Source organism: Neoarius graeffei, chromosome 6 (genome assembly GCF_027579695.1).
Source record: "Neoarius graeffei isolate fNeoGra1 chromosome 6, fNeoGra1.pri, whole genome shotgun sequence".
In the NCBI taxonomy this organism is placed as follows: domain Eukaryota; kingdom Metazoa; phylum Chordata; class Actinopteri; order Siluriformes; family Ariidae; genus Neoarius; species Neoarius graeffei.
Window position 1 is genome coordinate 71,666,870 of NC_083574.1, and position 21,356 is coordinate 71,688,225.

Here is a 21,356-nt window from a genome sequence, read left to right on the forward strand (position 1 = left end):
TAAGTAGTGTACGTTTTGATGGGGCAAAGACCTTGACATTTGATAAGCAGTCGTTTAGAGATATGCATGTCTCAACCTCACTCACTCTGGAAATAAATCTTAAAACATCGTTACTATTTCTGAATTGCATTCAGGAAAGGAGTCCCTACAGGCAGCTAGCATTTGTTCGAAGCTCACATTAGGGCCCAGTTTGAACGCAGCATCATGTATAATTCCAACAATTATTTGATATTTTATATGCAATATCATGAGATGATTAAAAAAAAGAAAAAATATCAGCTGTGATTGTAAATTGGCCCACACCTGTATATAGCAGCATCGCTAATCCAACAAAGTCCTTAAAGCAAACACTCAGACTTTCACTGGAGTGTGTTATCACCAAGATGTAAAAGCAAACAGCTGCTCCAGATATTAACACTGTCAGTGTGTTCATGAACCTGCGAGACACGCCAAATCAACAAGACATCTGCGTGCAGCTGCAGCGGAACGGCCGCGAGCACAAGCAACATTAATCATTCTTAATCTAATGGAACATGTAACGGAGCTGTGCTGTAAACACAGACGTGAAATGGAAATTATTTGGGTTTTACTGAATATGTGACAAAACCGCTGCAAAGTTACAGTAGACACTATACACCAGTATGTTATAGAATGGTAACGGAATCAAATTTAGCTATAATTATGTTATTTATTTGGGTATTTTACAATTATACAAAAAAAAAATCTCCTTCTCACCCCCTGCGGGGGGGGGGGGGGGGGGGGGGGGGGGTATCCATGTCATCCTCAAGCTCGGGTCCTCTACCAGAGGCCTGGGAGTTTGAGGGTTCTGCGCAGTATCTTCGATGTTCCTAGGACTGCGCTCTTCTGGACTGAGGCTTCAGATGTTGTTCCTGGGATTTGCTGGAGCCACTCTCCCAGTTTGGGGGTTACTGCCCCAAGTGCCCCCACTACCACGGGGACCACGCAACCCTTGACCTTCCACATCCGTTCCAGCTGCTCTTTCAACCCTTGATACTTCTCAAGTTTCTCATGTTCCTTCTTCTTGATGTTGGCGTCAGCTGGGATCGCCACATCTATCACCACCACCCTCTTCTGCTCTTTGTCCACCACCACTATGTCCGGTTGGTTAGCCAGGATCTGTTTGTCAGTCTGGAAGCTGAAGTCCCACAGAACCTTGGCCCTGTTGTTCTCAGCCACCTTCTGTGGTATGGCCCATTGGGACTTGGGTACTTCTATTCCATACTGGTTGCAGATGTTCCTGTATACTATCCCAGCCACTTGGTTGTGCCTCTCCATGTACGCTGATCCAGCTAGCATCTTACACCCTGTTACTATGTGCTGGACTGTTTCAGGGGCTTCTTTGCACAGTCTGCATCTTGGGTCTGATCTACTCTGGTAGATCCTGGCCTCTATGGCTCTTGTGCTTATGGCCTGTTCTTGTGCTGCCATGATTAGTGCCTCTGTGCTGTCTGTCAGTCCTGCATTATCCAGCCACTGGTAGGATTTCTTGATATCAGCCACTTCCTCTATCTGACGGTGGTACATGCCATGTAGGGGTTTGTCTCTCCAGGTTTTCTGTTCCTCCTCCTCCTCTGCACTCTCATCAGGGTTCTGCTGCCTGAGACATTCACTTAGCAGTTCATCCTTTGGGGCCATCTTTCTGATGTATTCTCGGATTTTCGATGTTTCATCCTGGACCGTGGTCTTGACGCTCACTAGCCCTCGGCCTCCCTCTTTCCGCTTAGTGTATAGTCTCAGGGTGCTGGACTTGGGGTGGAACCCTCCATGCATGGTGAGGAGCTTTCTAGTCTTGATATCTGTGGCTTCTATCTCCTCCTTTGGCCAGTTTATGATACCAGCGGGGTATCTGATGACTGGTAGTGCGTACATGTTGATGGCTCGGACCTTGTTCTTACCATTCAGCTGACTTTTCAGGACCTGCCTTACTCTCTGGAGGTATTTGGCTGTGGTTGACTTCCTTGTGGCCTCTTCATGGTTTCCATTAGCCTGTGGAATGTGAAATGAATATATATATATATATATATATATATATATATATATATATATATATATATATATATATATATATATATATATATATATATATAGAGAGAGAGAGAGAGAGAGAGGGGCGGCACGGTGGTGTAGTGGTTAGCGCTGTCGCCTCACAGCAAGAAGGTCCGGGTTCGAGCCCCGTGGCCGGCGAGGACCTTTCTGTGCGGAGTTTGCATGTTCTCTCCGTGTCCACGTGGGTTTCCTCCGGGTGCTCCGGTTTCCCCCACAGTCCAAAGACATGCAGGTTAGGTTAACTGGTGACTCTAAATTGACCGTAGGTGTGAATGTGAGTGTGAATGGTTGTCTGTGTCTATGTGTCAGCCCTGTGATGACCTGGCGACTTGTCCAGGGTGTACCCCGCCTTTCGCCCGTAGTCAGCTGGGATAGGCTCCAGCTTGCCTGCGACCCTGTAGAACAGGATAAAGCGGCTACAGATAATGAGATGAGATGAGATATATATATAGAGAGAGTGAGTGTTTAGTCTCTGTCTATTTCTTATCTAGAGTGTTTATACTGTTTGTATTGTTTATTTAGTCTATGTGTAGTTTATTTAGTCTAGGTCTAGTTCTTATCTAGTGTGTTTATACTGTTTGTATTGTTTATTTCAATTATTCTATTTTTTATTTATTGCTTTGCCTGTTTGCACTGTCTGCCCCTATGTCTTATTGTTTATTTAGTCTATGTCTTGTTTATTTAGTCTATGTCTAGTTCTTATCTAGAGTGTTTATACTGTTTATATTGTTTATTTCAATTATTCTTATTTCAATGATTCTATTTTTTATTTATTGCATTGCCTGTTTGCACTGTGGGTCAGAGAGGACTGAAATTTCATCTGTGCTGTATGTCGAGCATGTATAGCATATTTGACAATAAAGTTGACTTGACTTGATTATTTATATATTTGACAACTATATATGAGAAACAGAATTGTTTTTTTTCTACAACAAAATAACCATCATTTTTTGCTTTTTCCAGAATACTAAAACCACTTAGAGGTGAAGTGAATAGTGGACTCTCACGTGTGCGCCATAAACAACTCACACCTGCACAGGATGAAGGCGCAATCAGCGTGCCTATATAAAAGCTATGAAAACACACTTACTTTGCGAAGTATTGAGTTGCATTGCTGACACATTACCGAGCCTGATATCCTCGTTTGGTTTCCTGCTCCCTGATTTCCTGTTTCTCGTCTTTGATTCTGCTGAGTTTACGATAGCCTGTTTGTGCCTCGCTCTACCTATTGCCTGTTTCACCGTTTTATGATTTTGCCTGCCGTTATGGATTCTTTACCTGTCTTCACTTGTATTAATAAACACACCTTCTGCACTTACATCCGTCTCCCATCTCTGACAGAATACTTCACACACCCTGACTAAGAGAATGCACATTCACCAGTTCATACGTCATGTTCAAGAATAAACTAATGTTAATGGCGCTAAAACAGCCACCGTCAAATGGTGCGGTTGGAGTCTTATTCTTGGACTCGAATTAATAGTGGACTCAACTCGAAATTTTTTTTAATGACTTGGACTTGAACACTAGGGACTCGAGACTGGACTCGGACTCAAGGTTTAGTGACTTGACTACAACACTGGTATCAAAAGCACTTACCGTAAGTACATCTGATGTGTGTATCACTACATCCAGTACTATAATTATAATGTACTTCAAGAATAAAAACAAGTCTGCCTACAAATTATACACTTTCTGCAGCTTAACTTGTTCAGAACTCAAAAATACTACTAAATGCATTTACAGTGTATTTAAACATATCATTAAAATTTAAATACACTTCCGTTGTTCAAAAATAACGCATTTACTATAACACAAAAAGTATGCACTTTTCACATAAATTATTAATTACTTTTTAAAAGTATACATAATAGACTTTTCTTTTACAAGGGTCTGTTTTGATAAGTAGGTCTTTTGTCTGATATATTATTCAACAGTTTATGTTCAAATGCTACGATTGATTGAAACAATGTCTTCTGGAAATATCTGTGTTACAGTACGACAGTGTAGCCATGAAATTTTACAATGCCAAGCTTATCTTATTTGTTAGATAGACTAGACTTGGAGCGAAAGTGCCAAACTAAAGAAACAATGTTTAGACACTAAATTTGTCTCGACTGGCCAACTAAATCTGGGTTAAGAGAAAAATGTGTTCCTTTCATTTTTGACTGTAACATGTCCACTTTAAATAGTAGCCATTATATTGGATTAGATGTTTATTATACTACAACAGTTTTCATGTCATTCCATCTCACTTAAGATTCATGCACATGGGGCTGTACAGGGGCAAAGCACGCAAGGACAGAGTAACGGCTTTCAAAAAAAGATCAGGGCTAAACATGACAAGAACTGTAGAAGGGAGGACTTGCATCATAGGACTGGACATATAGTCTTCATGAAGAGCAAAATGCCTTCAGTTACAGTGGTGCTTGAAAGTTTGTGAACCCTTTAGAATTTTCTATATTTCTGAATAAATATAACTGAAAACATCATCAGATTTTCACATAAGTCCTAAAAGTAGATAAAGAGAACCCAGTTAAACAAATGAGACAAAAATATTATACTTGGTCATTTATTTATTTATTGAGGAAAATGATCCAATATTACATATCTGTCAGTGGCAAAAGTATGTGAGCCTCTAGGATTAGCAGTTAATTTGAGGGTGAAATTAGAGTCAAGTGTTTTCAATCATTGGGATGACAATAAGGTGTGAGTGGGCACCCTGTTTTATTTAAAGAACAGGGATCTATCAAAGTCTGATCTTCACAACACATGTTTGTGGAAGTGTGTCATGGACCTCAGAAAAAGTGTTGTTGATGCTCATCAGGCTGGAAAAGGTTACAAAACCATCTCTAAAGAGTTTGGACTCCACCAATCCACAGTCAGACAGATTGTGTACAAATGGAGGAAATTCAAGACCATTGTTACCCTCCCCAGGAGTGGTCGACCAACAAAGATCACTCCAAGAGCAAGGCGTGCAATAGTCGGCGAGGTCACAAAGAACCCCAGGGTAACTTCTAAGCAACTGAAGGCCTCTCTCACATTGGCTAATGTTAATGTTCATGAGTCCACCATCAGGAGAACACTGAACAACAATGGTGTGCATGGCAGGGTTGCAAGGAGAAAGCCACTGCTCTCCAAAAAGAACATTGGTGCTCATCTGCAGTTTGCTAAAGATCACCTGGACAAGCCAGAAGGCTATTGGAAAAATGTTTTGTGGATGGATGAGACCAAAATAGAACTTTTTGGTTTAAATGAGAAGTGTTATGTTTGGAGAAAGGAAAACACTGCATTCCAGCATAAGAACCTTATCCCATCTGTGAAACATGGTGGTGGTAGTATCATGGTTTGGGCCTGTTTTGCTGCATCTGGGCCAGGATGGCTTGCCATTATTGATGGAACAGTGAATTCTGAATTATACCAGCGAATTCTAAAGGAAAATGTCAGGACATCTGTCCATGAACTGAATCTCAAGAGAAGGTGGGTCATGCAGCAAGACAACGACCCTAAGCACACAAGTCGTTCTACCAAAGAATGGTTAAAGAAGAATACAGTTAATTTTTTGGAATGGCCAAGTCAAAGTCCTGACCTTAATCCAATCAAAATGTTGTGGAAGGACCTGAAGCGAGCAGTTCATGTGAGGAAACCCACCAACATCCCAGAGCTGAAGCTGTTCTGTACAGAGGAATGGGCTAAAATTCCTCCAAGCTTGTGTGCAGGACTTATCAACAGTTACCAGAAATGTTTAGTTGCAGTTATTGCTGCACAAGAGGGTCACACCAGATACTGAAAGCAAAGGTTCACATACTTTTGCCACTCACTGATATGTAATATTGGATCATTTTCCTCACTAAATAAATGGCCAAGTATAATATTTTTGTCTCATTTGTTTAACTGGGTTCTCTTTATCTACTTTTAGGACTTGTGTGAAAATCTGATGTCGTTTTAGGTCATATTTATGCAAAAATATAGAAAATTCTAAAGGGTTCACAAACTTTCAAGCACCACTGTAACTTTTACACTGCTGAATTAGCACAAATGTTCACAAACGCTGAGTGCTCATTATCTGGACTTAACATATGATATCATTCTTTGGTATTGATTGAACAACATCCATGGCATGTAGGATTCATTGGTTTAAAATTAAAAGCTTTTCTTTTTTTCTTTTTTAATTTATAGTGTCAGAGCTGCCAGGTATGAACTGTCAGGAATTTTCAAACCCATGTATCCTATTCCAGCTCAGATACATCATTACACCTGAGAGAAAGTACAAAGACCCATCCTCAAGTACTTAGTAACTGTAACCAGGTTTCCATTTTGTTGTTGTGCACAGTAGAAGCAATATTTTAAGAATTTTGACAAAACGCAATTGCAAATGGTCTGTGTTTCCATGAAAGCCCGGCGCACATGGGTGATTTTCTGTCGCTTGGTTGTGCAAGTTTTTGACGCAAGCAAAAAACTGCTTTGTGTGTGGATATTTCCGACCAAAAAAAAAAAAAAATCGCCAGTCGCTGACTTGTTGCAGAGATATTGCCGCATGTGTGTCTTTGTGATAACGAAGCGATCACCTCCAAAGGCTAAGCTAATCCTCGCCACATGACTTGCATTCCCTTCCCTAAATCGCTCACTGGTTGCAGATAACACGCACACGTAGCTACCCGAGAAGGGAAACTTGCATCCAAAAATCGCAATATGCTTGCGACAAGAAGTCACCTGTGTGTGTCGGGCTTAAGGGATGTTATAAGATAATTTCTCTTCTTATGATTGCTCTTACAGAGAACTCTTTTTTTCAGAAAGGTAATGTTTCCATTTGCTTTTCATGTCATGCCCTTAAATTTGATTTAAATGCGAAAAATATTTCCATTTTTGAGGCAGGCAGGCCAGTTTAGCACCCACACTCTTTTTTTACTCTGAAAAAAAAGAGTAAAAAAGTGTTACAACACATTCTGCACATGCTACAACACTGTTGTAACATGTGCAGAATGTGGCTTGGTGTTGTCTTGGTGGAAGGAAGGAAGGAAGGAAGGAAGGAAGGAAGGAAGGAAGGAAGGAAGGAAGGAAGGAAGGAAGGAAGGAAGGACTTTATTCATCACACACTTGTGAAATTTCCTCTCTGCATTTAACCCATCTGAAGTAGTGAACACACACATGCACACACACATGAGCAATGAGCACACACGAGCAATGAGCACACACATACCCAGAGCAGTGGGCAGCCATGCTAACAGCGCCCAGGGAGCAGTTGGGAGTTTGATGCCTTGCTCAAGGGCACCTCAGCCCAAGGCCGTCCCATATTAACCTAACCGCATGTTTTTGGATTGTGGGGGAAACTGGAGCACCTGGAGGGAACCCACCCAGACACGGGGAGAACATGCAAACTCCACACAGAAAGGGTTCAAACCCAGAACCTTCTTGCTGTGAGGCGACCGTGCTAACCACTACACCACCGTGCCACCCACACCGTAGTTCGCCATTTCAAATTTTGCATTACGCCGTTTAATGGAAACACGGCTTGTGACAGTCATACTGACGTACGGTATAACAGTTTTTCTTCTCATAAAATCTTTGTAAAATGCACAGGTGGACAGTAACGAAGTACATTTACTTGAGTACATTTACTTAAGTGTACTTAAGTACACTTTTTCAGTATCTGTATTTTACTTGAGTATTTTTTTTGGAAACTTATGACTCGAACTTCACTACATTTGAAAGACAAATATCGTACTTTTTACTCCACTACATTTCTATCAAAGTTCTCATTACTCGCTACTGTGAAGCAGCTTTGAAAGTGGATGTTTTTTTCTTTTCTAAAACGCAATTGATTTTTTCGCGGGTGACACTGAGACAGCCAATTAGTAATCACTAAGGTCACATCACGTCCATATACTGTATAAAATCAAGTTCAGTGATTTCTCAGCAGCGTTATTTGAACTCAATCAGTTGATGGCAGAATGGAAGGAGGCGGTTCTTCTGGGGAATGCACACGCCCATGGCTTTACCTAGAACCCATGTTTCAGTTTTCTGAAAGGATTAAAGATCCATTTTGTTTTAAATGTTTGCTTTGTTTGCCAAAAACGAACCACATCACAGACTACAAAAACTCGCCGTCCAACCTGCGGAAGCATATTGAGGTATGTAAACATTTTATTCCAAGAGAAAGCTTATAATGAAGTTCTCTGTGCTTTTACAGCTAGTAATAATGTTGCAATAGCTATGCAGTCTGGTTAGTCAAATGAATTTCTATGGATTTGCCCGCCAAGTTGGCATAGCCTTTTCCACGGCTAATGTTAACACATAGCTAGTTAACTTGGACACTGTTAGTTAGCATGTAAAAATGGAGTTATGCTAACATGAATAACGTTAAATTATCTGAAGTCCTTTCAGAAATATGTTTTAGCATAATCTTGTCAAATAAACAATGTAGAAATCTTTCTTTTCTAGTTACGTTAGCTACCCAATATGATTTTCAGTTTGCTAGCATGGAGCTTCACTGATGAGCTTAACATTAAACCACCATGATGCACAGCATGCGTTCATTTTGTCTCATCCCATCTCATTATCGCTAGCCGCTTCATCCTTCTACAGGGTCGCAGGCAAGCTGGAGCCTATCCCAGCTGACTACGGGCGAAAGGCGGGGTACACCCTGGACAAGTCGCCAGGTCATCACAGGGCTGACATATAGATGCAGACAACCATTCACACTCACATTCACACCTACGGTCAATTTAGAGTCACCAGTTAACCTAACCTGCATGTCTTTGGACAGAGGGGGAAACCGGAGCACCCGGAGGAAACCCACGCGGACACGGGGAGAACATGCAAACTCCGCACAGAAAGGCCCTCGCCGGCCACAGGGCTCGAACTCGGACTTTCTTGCTGTGAGGCGACAGCGCTAACCACTACACCACCGTGCCGCCCACGTTCATTTTGTGAATTCACAAAATAATTCAGTAGGTTGATTCAGAGGCATGAGGTATTATAAACGTTGTGTCAATAATACAACGAGTTGACAGAAAATTTACTTTTTATAAAGCAAGTACTTCAGTACTTTAACTTAAGTAAAAATTTGACTGGACAACTTTCACTTGTATCGGAGTAACATTTGACCAGTGGGATCTGTACTTTGACTTATGTAATGAAGTTGGGTACTTTGTCCACCTCTGGTAAAATGTATCTACCAGTTTAGACCATATCCCAAACCACTTATGACCACTAGCTAAGTAGTATCTCAGTACACCAGTAGTGCAAGTCCTATTTAGGTTTTCTATTTCGTGTGTAGAATGTCATCTGGGACAAAGTCCTGAATTCTTTTTAAATATATATTGTGAGAGATGAGATTGTGCTTGCAACTTTGCTTGTGTTACCACCGCCTTCTGATTAGTCTGTGCAGCAGAGAAAGACGCAACATAACCCATGTTATGAAATATTCTTCCACAAGTAGCTTGCAAAAGCATTTTACTAATAAAGTGGGTGACATTTCAAAATCCTGTAGTTCCTATAATGAGTTCCTTTCATATTTTGCTCGTGGAACGTGCACACATGCTGCACAGGTTGCTCAACGTAACATGCTTATTTGTGCGTTTTGTTTCTCACCTCATGACGGTATCAGCTGTAAACCCAGTGCTTGGTGGACCAAAAATTATGATACTGCATGCTGTTTTCAAGATCCTCAAAGCAGTCATGAACCATGTGTATTCATGGTTCATTTAATGCATTCGGGTGAAGTTTTGAGCACTCGGATTTAAACCTATTTTAAGTGGGTGCACCCCTTTCCACAAACTCACAATGAATTAAAATTCAGCTGCTTGGTTTTTCGCCAACACTAAGAAAAAAAAATCTAAGCTAAATATGATATCATTCCGCAAACTTTATTGCCTTCCTTTTAAAAGCATGCACTCATGTGAAAACTCGTCTTGCTTACAGAGCTCACTCTTTTCTTTCCATGCCCTCGCACACCCTAAGAGTTGGCTGGTTCAGTATTATTCTTTTGAAAATATGCAGCTTCTGTGATTGTCCTGTCTTCAGAGCGGCACCCTAACTCTTGTCCTCTCGCAGTTAAGCAATTTCCAACACCTGCTATCTCTAAATCTTGCCAATACAGCTGTTTTCTCAGGACTTTTCATGACCCTGGCTCAAATCCTGTGACAGATACTACGTTGTATACTTGTTGGATGTCTTCTCTATTTTTTGTCCTGTTATTGTTACAGTTACTGGAAAGTACTATAAAAAAAGAAGACTTAAGAAGAAGAAGAAAGAGAAGACGATTTAAGAAGAAGAATAGAAAGAAAGATTCAGAAGATTCACTAGAGCGGTGGCTACAATTATCAATGGTCCATAATTATCGACACCTTTTCAGATTTACCAATAAGAAAACAATCTTACAAAGGTGAGTTTCAGGTGGTGTTTACATTAGACCGTATCCGTCTCGTTTTCGTCGCGGATGCACTGTCTGTTCACATTAAAACGCCGGGAAACGACTCCACAGGCGGAACAACTTGAATCCGCCAGGGCCCACGTATTCAATCCATTACGTATCTGATCCGGTGCTGTGTAAACATTGAGGAACGAGGATGCGCTGTGCTGAGCTCTAGCTGACGTCGTCATTGGACAACGTCACTGTGACATCCACCTTCCTGATTCGCTGGCGTTGGTCATGCCACGTTGGTCATGTGACGCGACTGCTGAAAAACGGCGCGGACTTTCACTTCCTGCTATTTGTCCCGAATCACTGCTCGTGCGCTTCACTCGCGCGCTCTGTGAGCTGCGCAGGGCCGGAGTGCGCACCCTCCAGAGGGCACTCGCTGTTCAGGGCGGAGTGATTTGGAGCGCAGGATGCCTGTGGAGCCGAGCGTATCCGTGTATTGGCGTTGCTGTGTGCACGCGAATCGTGTATTGGTGTTGCTGTGTGCACGCGAATCGTTTTAAAAACGTTAATCTGATGATCCGCTGATACGGTCTAATGTAAACACCACCTCAGTCACAACAGTGATCATTGGTTAATTAATCGACTGGAAGACCCCCCTCACACTTTGATCTTATCGTTTGATGACACAGCTCGTTACCTGAGATGGAATTTTGTTTAGCACGATCAGCAATTTGAGGAAAACCTGGACGTTATCGTCACAGGTAAGCATGGTGGAAAAATCATGGACATGTTTTTACTTATCAGATTCACCGATATTTCATGATCTCCTTGTCGAAACCTACTTTGTTTCTTACTTTTTCATTTGACTGTCGTCATTTTGTATCTAAACCCGCGTTTGAGAAGTCATGTGAGGTGTCGATAATAGTGATCACTTTCACCGGTGTCCACCATTATCGACACCCAGTGGAATTAAGTGACATTTACAACTGTTATGGATCGATCTTTGTGTAACATTGTTGAAGTAGATGAAGTACTTTTAAAAAAATAAAAGTGCTGTGATTTATAATAATTTTTTTTCCTGATTCATAACGAAAGGGAATGTTTATAGAGTATTTGGAATCTGATTGCAATGAATAGAATTAGACCAGAATTAAATTTCTAGCATATAAAAAAATTACATGCTTGAAATATTCAGATTTTTCTATTCCATTCAGATTGTTTTTCTTTGCAGTTTGTTGTAAATATCTACCACATATTACAATATCAGGAGACATTTAATATTTTGGTTCGAGGAATGACATGTGACCTTTGACCTGGATTTTCATGTGGTTACAATGTCAATTACCTGTTGACATTTATTGGTAAACTACAAAACTAGAAATTAATACAAACAACAACGAATGATTAACAAAATGTGATCTACAAAAATACTTAGAAAGTGGGTAGAAAGTGGAACAAAAGGATTTTCTGACACAGGTTAAACATTATCAGTTCATTTGTTTACAGACATTAGAATTACTTTCTCATTTACATAAGCACCGACATCGATATATTTATAAATATATCCTGTTCTACAGGGTCGCAGGCAAGCTGGAGCCTATCCCAGCTGACTGCGGGCGAGAGGCGGGGTACACCCTGGACAAGTCGTCAGGTCATCACAGGGCCAACACAGAGACACAGACAACCATTCACACTCACATTCACACCTACGGTCAATTTAGAGTCACCAGTTAACCTAACCTGCATGTCTTTGGACTGTGGGGGAAACCGGAGCACCCGGAGGAAACCCACGTGGACATGGGGAGAACATGCAAACTCCGCACAGAAAGGCCCTCGCCGGCCACGGGGCTCGAACCCGGACCTTCTTGCTGTGAGGCGACAGCGCTAACCACTACACCACCATGCCGCCCTCGATATATTTATATAAAATATATTTTGTACTAAATATAAGTCTATGTAAAACAAATTTTCAATAAAAACTATGCTTTATTAACTTAATACCACATACTGATTATTTTTTTAATTAAAAAAATAATCTGGATGTGGGGCGGCACGGTGGTGTAGTGGTTAGCGCTGTCGCCTCACAGCAAGAAGGTCCTGGGTTCGAGCCCCGTGGCCGGCGAGGGCCTTTCTGTGCGGAGTTTGCATGTTCTCCCCGTGTCCGCGTGGGTTTCCTCCGGGTACTCCGGTTTCCCCCACAGTCCAAAGACATGCAGGTTAGGTTAACTGGTGACTCTAAATTGACCGTAGGTGTGAATGTGGGTGTGAATGGTTGTCTGTGTCTATGTGTCAGCCCTGTGATGACCTGGCGACTTGTCCAGGGTGTACCCCGCCTTTCGCCCGTAGTCAGCTGGGATAGGCTCCAGCTTGCCTGCGACCCTGTAGAAGGATAAAGCGGCTACAGATAATGAGATGAGATGAATCTGGATGTCAATAATTGTAGAACGGTGTCGATAACTGTGGACAAATGTGTCGATAATTGTGGAACGGTGTCACGTGGTCTGATACGCTAAGTAATCGGGAATCAACTCATTTTTTTTTTCCAGTGGAAGATCGTTAAGGTGTCGATAATTGTAGCCGCCACTCTACTACTACTACTACTACTAATAATAATAAAAAACAGCTATATGAAAAGCCCAACACGATCCACTTCCATTAGTCTATTATTAAGGCTTTTATGTTCCTTTCATAAATGCCTTGTTTTTATCCAAATATATGTCCTCTGATGCAGTGTTTCTCAACTACTGGGCCGAAGCACCATCTAGTGAGTCGTGAATTTTTTTCAAGTTTGAAGCCAAATACTAAATAGTTCAGGTTGTCATAGTGTCCCAAATCCGGTAGCTGGTTTACCAAATACTTTTCAAGTGAGATAAATATATTTGTGGGTAAATTAACAAGAACAAGCTTTTACTTTGTCACATTCCTCCTCTACATTTAACCCGTGCGTGCACGCACACACACAGAGCGCACACGCATGTGCCTACACACACAGAATGCACACGCATGCGCCAATACACACACACACACACACACACACACACACACACACACACACACACACAGAGCGCTATAAATAAATATGTTTGTGGGTAAATTATATGAATCTGTGATGCCTGCTGGAAGAGAACAGCAGGGAGGATTGGGAATCGATCGGCTGTGGTTTGTTTACACCTGATACTAAAACTTGTAGCATCCTACCAACCATCATAAAGACAGACAAAAAGCCCAGAAACTCTTATTTACCCAGGCAAAAATGATACAGGATTTATCTTGTAGTGTCCTGATCCCCAGATCTTTAACCCAGCCACATATAAAAAGTTGCACGCCTCCAGGTTTTCATCTGTGTCCCCATGCAGAACGATGTCTGCAGCACCAGGTAGTTTGAGATGTCGGGGAACTCAACAGATAAATACATTTTCCAACTCATAATGAATGAATGAATGAATGAATGACTTTATTTAAATATGCTAAGTTGATCAGCAGAGCTGGTGGAGTTGTGCACGTACAGATACAAACGAATGCAAAAGACTAAAAATATACACAATCTTAAAAAACCCCTTAAAATCTACTGATCATCTTCATCTCATCTAGTCGCTTTATCCTGTTCTACAGGCAAGCTGGAGCCTATCCCAGCTGACTACGGGCGAAAGGCGGGGTACACCCTGGACAAGTTGCCAGGTCATCACAGGGCTGACACATAGACACAGACAACCATTCACATTCACACCTACGGTCAATTTAGAGTCACCAGTTAACCTAACCTGCATGTCTTTGGACTGTGGGGGAAACTGGAGCACCCGGAGGAAACCCACGCGGACAACATGAAAACTCCGCACAGAAAGGCCCTCGCCGTCCATGGGGCTCGAACCCAGACCTTCTTGCTGTGAGGCGACAGCTCTAACCACTACACCACCGTGCCACCCCTTGATTATCTTCACATTAAGTTAATTAATAGTATGCATAACTATTGTCTTTGTATTTAGTTCCAGCTTCAATAGGATCAAAATTTATTCTACTAAATGTCAAATTTAGTGAGTAAATTTTTCTTTCATAGGAAAAATCCTTCTTTGTTAGCGTGTAAGGATCTAATCCCATTGAGTGGTTTCTGTAACCTCTTCTTGGTTTTAATAACCTGCTTGTTTGCTGAACACAAACATGGCAATAAGTTCTTGTGTTAATGGGCCAGACTCCACTTTTGGATCATTAATCCCTTTTGACTGAGAATGCCCGGCATGCATGGGTTTGGCTTCTGGCACATCTATACAGTTTTAAATACAATACCTACAATCTAAAATTTTGTTTTTATTGCATTTATTTAATTCCCATCTGTAACAGGGAGTGATGTCGCATCCCATTAATGCCCTTTATGATAGATTATTATGGAGATTCTAATACAATACACGAGCCAAAATAATTGGGGATCTTTTTTAATGGGCCCCGACTCGGTACAAGTTTGAACAGGTGATCCTTAAAGCAGAAAAGGTTGAGAACCCGTGGTCTAATGAACAAATAGTGCACTACATAGTCACTCATATTTTATGTTCTATGCCCTTAGGTCGTTGGCTGTTCCTAATGAACTGTAGTTAGTGACTTAACTACCATTTATGAACCTAGTCGTTAGTTTTCATCTTATTTGCATAAACCTTCAGCATGGAGTCCAGCTCTTGCACACGGGCGCAGATAGAGGGGGGGACGGGGGGTATTCGTTCCACCCAGATTTAAATTCATCTTGTTCGGTCCCCCCCACTTATAGGGAGGAAAAAACGTCTATGCTGTCTTTCTTTGCATAAGGCAAACCTCACGGAAAAATCAAAAGACTAATTACCATTCGGTTTATTGAGGTGCACAGCAGTATATACATAGTTGCAACTGCGCAGACTGCACGGGTTGCAAGCTTGGTTGCTATGGTTACCCACAACAAGTTTGACAGGCATATCGGGGACAGCGCCTCCTAGTTCAGGACCCCAACACGGCATGATGAAGGGTGCCAAAAGGCAGAAAACGATTGCATCGTTTTTTCAAAAAAAAAAAAAAACGGCTGTAAGTAAACTGTGCCTTACTTTATCATATCACCTTGCAATTTTTTGATAGTCGGTTCAAAGTAATGTCGTAGTGAAAGTAAAATCGTACGGAGTAGAGATGCCTTTCTGGTAGCCTCCTTCTTTCGGTGGTAGCCTGTAGATACAGTGCTCAGAAGGCAGTTTTAATGTTTAATCTGGCGTTCCCTGCCATAATTTCAGCGAGCATATTGTTTCATAAGGAAACTTTGCGAAGAGTTGTTGACTGACTGCCGCTCACGCAACACACAGGCATAGTTAGAAAGTCAGGATGCACTGGTTTACACGTTACACACACACACACACGTAGCCCAGCCTCTCGCTATGCTTAACAGTTGGAACTTAGCGGTTTTAAAACTAGTTTTGCAGTTTTGCAATTTCTGTGCGTGATGATAATGTGTAAACTTAGGATTTCCATAGGCTATGTTAAAATGTTATCATTGTCCTGGCCTGCAGGTAGTTCCTGGTGATGGCAGTGAGGGGGGTGAAATAACATGTATACACACACTACCGTTCAAAAGTTTGGGGTCACCCAGACGATTTTGTGTTTTCCATGAAAAGTCACACTTTTATTTGCCACCATAAGTTGTAAAATGAATAGAAAATATAGTCAAGACATTTTTCTGGCCATTTTGAGCATTTAATCAACCCCACAAATGTGATGCTCCAGAAACTCAATCTGCTCAAAGGAAGGTCAGTTTTATAGCTTCTCTAAAGAGCTAAACTGTTTTCAGCTGTGCTAACATGATTGTACAAGGGTTTTCTAATCATCCATTAGCCTTCTGAGGCAATGAGCAAACACATTGTACCATTAGAACACTGGAGTGAGAGTTGCTGGAAATGGGCCTCTATACACCTATGGAGATATTGCACCAAAAACCACACATTTGCAGCTAGAATAGTCATTTACCACATTAGCAATGTATAGAGTGGATTTCTGATTAGTTTAAAGTGATCTTCATTGAAAAGAACAGTGCTTTTCTTTCAAAAATAAGGACATTTCAAAGTGACCCCAAACTTTTGAATGGTAGTGTGTATACACACACACACACACACACACACACACACATATATATACAGTTGAAACCGTATATTTACATACACTTGAGGAAAAGACACAATCTTTTTTTTTCTCATAGTCAGACATGAAATCAGGCATTCACTTTAACTTTTTCATGTCTGTCTGAATATTTAAAATTATTTTAATGTACTTAATGCCAAATTAATCAGAGAAGGAGTTTTTTATTCAATATTTTAATTGCTTTTATCAAATCAGAAGTTTACATACACTGCAGTTTGTGTGCCTTTAAACAATGTAGGAACGCCCAGATGATGATGTCATGTCTTTGGAAGCTCCTGATAGGTTAATTGGCAACATTTGAATTAATTGGAGACACACCTGAGACACACACCTGTGATTGTATTTTAAGGAACACCTCAAACACAGTGCTTCCTTGTACACAACATGGGTAAATCTAAAGAAATTGATTAAGATCTCAGACTAAGAATGGTTAACTTGCACAAGTCTGGCTCATCTTTGGGGGAAATTTCAAGAAGCCTGAAGGTGCCACGGTCTTCAGTTCAAACCATTATACGAAAGTATAAACAATGTGGGAATGTCGAGCCATCATACCGCACAGGAAGGAGACGGATTCTGAGTCCCAGAGATGAGTGGGTTCTGGTCAGTGCTGTGCGTAAGAACCCAAGAATGAATGCAAAGGACCTCGTGAAGATGATGTCTGAAGCTGGTAAGAGTGTGTCACTGTCCACGGTGAAACGAGTTCTGCACCAACATGGGCTGAAAGGTCACTCTGCCAGGAGAAAGCCATTACTCCAACACAAACATAAACAGGCCAGATTACAGTTTGCAAATGAACACAGGGGAAAGGATCTCAATTTTTGGAGACATGTCTTGTGGTCAGATGAAACTAAAATTGAGCTGTTTGGCCATAATCAACAACGATATGTTTGGAGAAAACAAGGAGACGCTTACAATCCTAACAACACCATACCAACAGTGAAACATGGCGGAGGCAGCATCATGTTGTGGGGTTGTTTTGCTGCAGGAGGTACTGGTGCACTTCACAAAATCAATGGAGTAATGAAGAAGGAACAGTATGTGGAGATACTGAACCAACACCTGAAAGCATCTGCCAGGAAGTTAAAGCTTGGCCGCAAATGGGTCTTCCAAATGGACAATGACCCGAAGCACACCGCCAAACTGGTCAAAAAATGGCTTGATGACAACAAAGTCAATGTTTTGGAGTGGCCATCACAAAGCCCCGACCTCAACCCTATTGAGCATTTGTGGGCAGAGCTGAAACGACATGTGCATGCAAAGCAGCCAAAAAATATGGCCCAGTTATACCAGTTCTGTCAAGAGGAATGGGCCAAAATTCCTGTCAAGTATTGTGCAAAGCTTGTTGAAGGTTATCCAAAACGTTTGACCCAAGTCAGACAGTTTAAGGGCAATTGTACCAAGTACTGATGAAGTGTATGTAAACTTCTGATTTGATAAAAGCAATTAAAATATTGAATAAAAAACTCCTTCTCTGATTAATTTGGCATTAAGTACATTGAAATAATTTTAAATATTCAGACAGACATGAAAAAGTTAAAGTGAATGTCTGATTTCATGTCTGACTATGAGAAAAAAAAGATTGTGTCTTTTCCTAAAGTGTATGTAAATATACGGTTTCAACTGTATATATATATATATATATATATATATATATATATATATATATATATATATATATATATATATATATATATATATACACACACAAAATGGAATCATTTGCTGACAGCTCAGTCCCCCCCAGTTCAAAAATCCTATCTGCGTCCCTGCTCTTGCATCCTTAGTTCATGCTTGTTACAGCTTTACAGGTTGCAGCTTACCTCATCATTCAGTGCAACGACTTCTAAAATTGCGTAAAACAGCTTCCAGAGTTCGGCACGTGCGCACCGGCACTCTTCCTTCAAATGATCCGTCAGGTTGGTTTGGAGAAAGTTCACCATCCGACCGTTTCCCGATCGACTCCACAACCTACTGTTTCGGGTTGCTCGCATGAGCTCCGTTTTAAACGCTTGCTCAGCTCAAGTGCGCGCGCGCTCTCACCGACGGGCTGCGAACAAAACGCGCAGCCTTGCTTCAGAGAGAGAGAGAGAGAGAGGCTGACTGAGACTAAGCATTCAAGTTTTTAACCATTATTTATTTCAGCATTAGATAATCGATTTATACTACTACTACTACTACAAATAATTAAAGTATAATAATAATAATAATAATAATAATAATAATAATAATAATAATAATAATGTGCTCCCAGGTAAAACAAACCTCGCCCGGCAGCACTTATTTTATACCTATATGTTGATAACTGTCACATTTCTCAATCATCAGCTGTCAGGTTCTAGTCCTAGGAAAATCCTTGACCTTGAGTTTGACCTTTCAAGATCACTCAAGGTCAAAGATCCTGGCGCCAAATGAAAGCCCATATGGCACTTCCTAGAAGTTGATAATGGTAAACATCTGTCTACGGTCAAGCATTTTCAAGTTACAGCCCTCTGAAAATCCGTGACCTTGAGTTTGACTTTTCAAGGTCACTCAAGGTCAAAGATCATGGCGCCAAATGAAAGCCCATATTGAGGTATTTCACTCACGTGACCAAGTCATGTGATGCTGCCATTTTGGATGTCACGGCTCGAATCAGTTTGAATGCGAGGAAGGCGACAAACGAAAAACATAAAAGAAAAAGGAGCGAGATGCAGAAAACACCTTCACTATCCAGCGACGTAGGGCATTTACAGGGCGAGCAGAGGGAGAGGGATTTGCAAAAATTGAGGTTAGCAGGCTTAGAGAACGACGTTTACCTGCTTCCACCAGGATTGTTCACTGACGTACGGAAGTACACCAAGCCCTCGTCTTTACCTGACTTCGGCCCACATGATCTGTATACCTATGTCGTTAAAAACCCATCGCCATACACAGGTATTGATCTGAAAGCGTATACGAGTTTGGATACCTACAAATATTTTGTGTCAGGCTGGGTAACATGCCTACATCAGCGGGTCGTCCCTGGAGCCGGTGGTCGCCATCTGATTACAGCTAAGGTTTGTTCACATTTTCATTTACTTTCGGTCCTCAGGATAAACAAAATGTTATTAAATGTCATTGAAATAACTTCTTAGTCTGTTGAGACATGGCCCGTTATAAATTTGCTGTTACCAGGCAATGACCAAGAACTGTATTATTAGGGTCGGTGTAGTTGTAGCAGTGCACTAGCAGTGCACTGTTAGCACTAGCTAATGTCAACAACAGTAGCTGGTATGTTACTGTAGCAATGTTTACGTTCAGTCATTTGGATGACTGTTAAAACCTTTCAGTCTCAAGTTTTTCCTTTACTGGATTTACTAGTTTACTGAGCTAGCGCACTTGGGCAAGCTGGGAGCTAGCGCGCGCTAGCCAGCCGGCGTGCGCTAGCCCCCAGCCTGCCCGAGCTAGCGCGCTAGCCCCCAGCCTGCCCGAGCTAGCGCGCTAGCCCCCAGCCTGCCCGAGCTAGCGCGCTAGCCCCCAGCCTGCCCGAGCTAGCGCGCTAGCCCCCAGCCTGCCCGAGCTAGCGCGCTAGCCCCCAGCCTGCCCGAGCTAGCGCGCTAGCCCCCAGCCTGCCCGAGCTAGCGCGCTAGCCCCCAGCCTGCCCGAGCTAGCGCGCTAGCTCCCAGCCTGCCCGAGCTAGCGCGCTAGCTCCCAGCCTGCCCGAGCTAGCGCGCTAGCTCCCAGCCTGCCCGAGCTAGCGCACTAGCTCCCAGCCTGCCCGAGCTAGCGCGCTAGCTCCCAGCCTGCCCGAGCTAGCGCGCTAGCTCAGTAAACTAGTAAATCCAGTAAAGGAAAAACTTGAGACTGAAAGGTTTTAACAGTCATCCAAATGACTGAACGTAAACATTGCTACAGTAACATACCAGCTACTGTTGTTGACATTAGCTAGCTTGACGTCCAAAATGGTGGACACCGGGTCGTCACGTGACCCTGTGACGTCAGGTGAAATACCTCAATAGGAGTTCCTATATGCTCATGATAGTAAACATTTGTCTATCGGCAACCATTTACTGTATGAGTTATAATGGAAAATATGTTATTTTGACCGAAAGGTTGACCTTTCCAGTGACCTTGACCTTCACCTTGACCTGATTACTCCCAAAATTTAATTAGGTAATCTGCGGACCATTTGTCCACCTACCCTGATAACCTGAAGTCAATTGGTGCAATTGGACGCTAGATTGTTAACAGACAGACACACACACAAACAAGCAAACAAACAAACAAACAAACAAACAAACAAACAAACAAACAAGGCCAAAGGTTATGGTGCCAAATGAAAGCCCATATATGACTTCCTATATGTTGATAATGATAAACATCTCTCCATCTCTGTTTTCGAGTTATAATAGAAAATATGCAAATTTTAGCAATGACCTTGAGCCCCCCCCGACATTTGACCCCCAACTGCTAAGAAAACTATGAAAGATACCCCATCATGGAGCATATCAATGGAAGCAGAATTGAAAGATGAACATTTTGGAATTGGTTTGAAGTAAATATGATGAATATGAAGGAAGATATTGTGAAAAAAAAGACTGACCTTTTTTTGACTGGATGACCTTCAAAATATTGGAGGTTCTATCTGAGACCAGTCCCCATCTATCCTGAAAGCTTTATGAAGATTGGTCCAGCTGTTTTTCTGTAATGTCACTAACAAAACAAACAAAAAAAACCAAAACAAACCCCACCGAAAACAATATTCCGCCCCCTGGTGGACTCCGTTCCAGGCGAGGTAATAATAATAAAAGAGGACATGCAAGTTGAC

General features: G+C 41.8%; 1 protein-coding gene across 2 annotated transcripts in view; it reads right to left on the reverse strand.

The window, feature by feature from the left end:
- Window positions 1–18,528, reverse strand: part of LOC132887511 (P2Y purinoceptor 3) — a 93,665-nt gene extending 75,137 nt beyond the window's left edge. Inside the window, exon 1 of one of the 2 annotated variants that reach the window (XM_060922987.1) lies at window positions 18,391–18,528. Coding sequence is in view for 1 of the 2 variants with exons in the window: in XM_060922986.1 (XP_060778969.1) it covers window positions 3,158–3,179 (22 nt within the window). In the remaining variant the exon portion in view is untranslated. Of the gene's footprint in view, window positions 1–3,157; window positions 3,338–18,390 lie in introns of those variants that run through there. The other variant, XM_060922986.1, reaches the window with a different exon arrangement.
- Window positions 18,529–21,356: the final 2,828 nt, after the last annotated feature.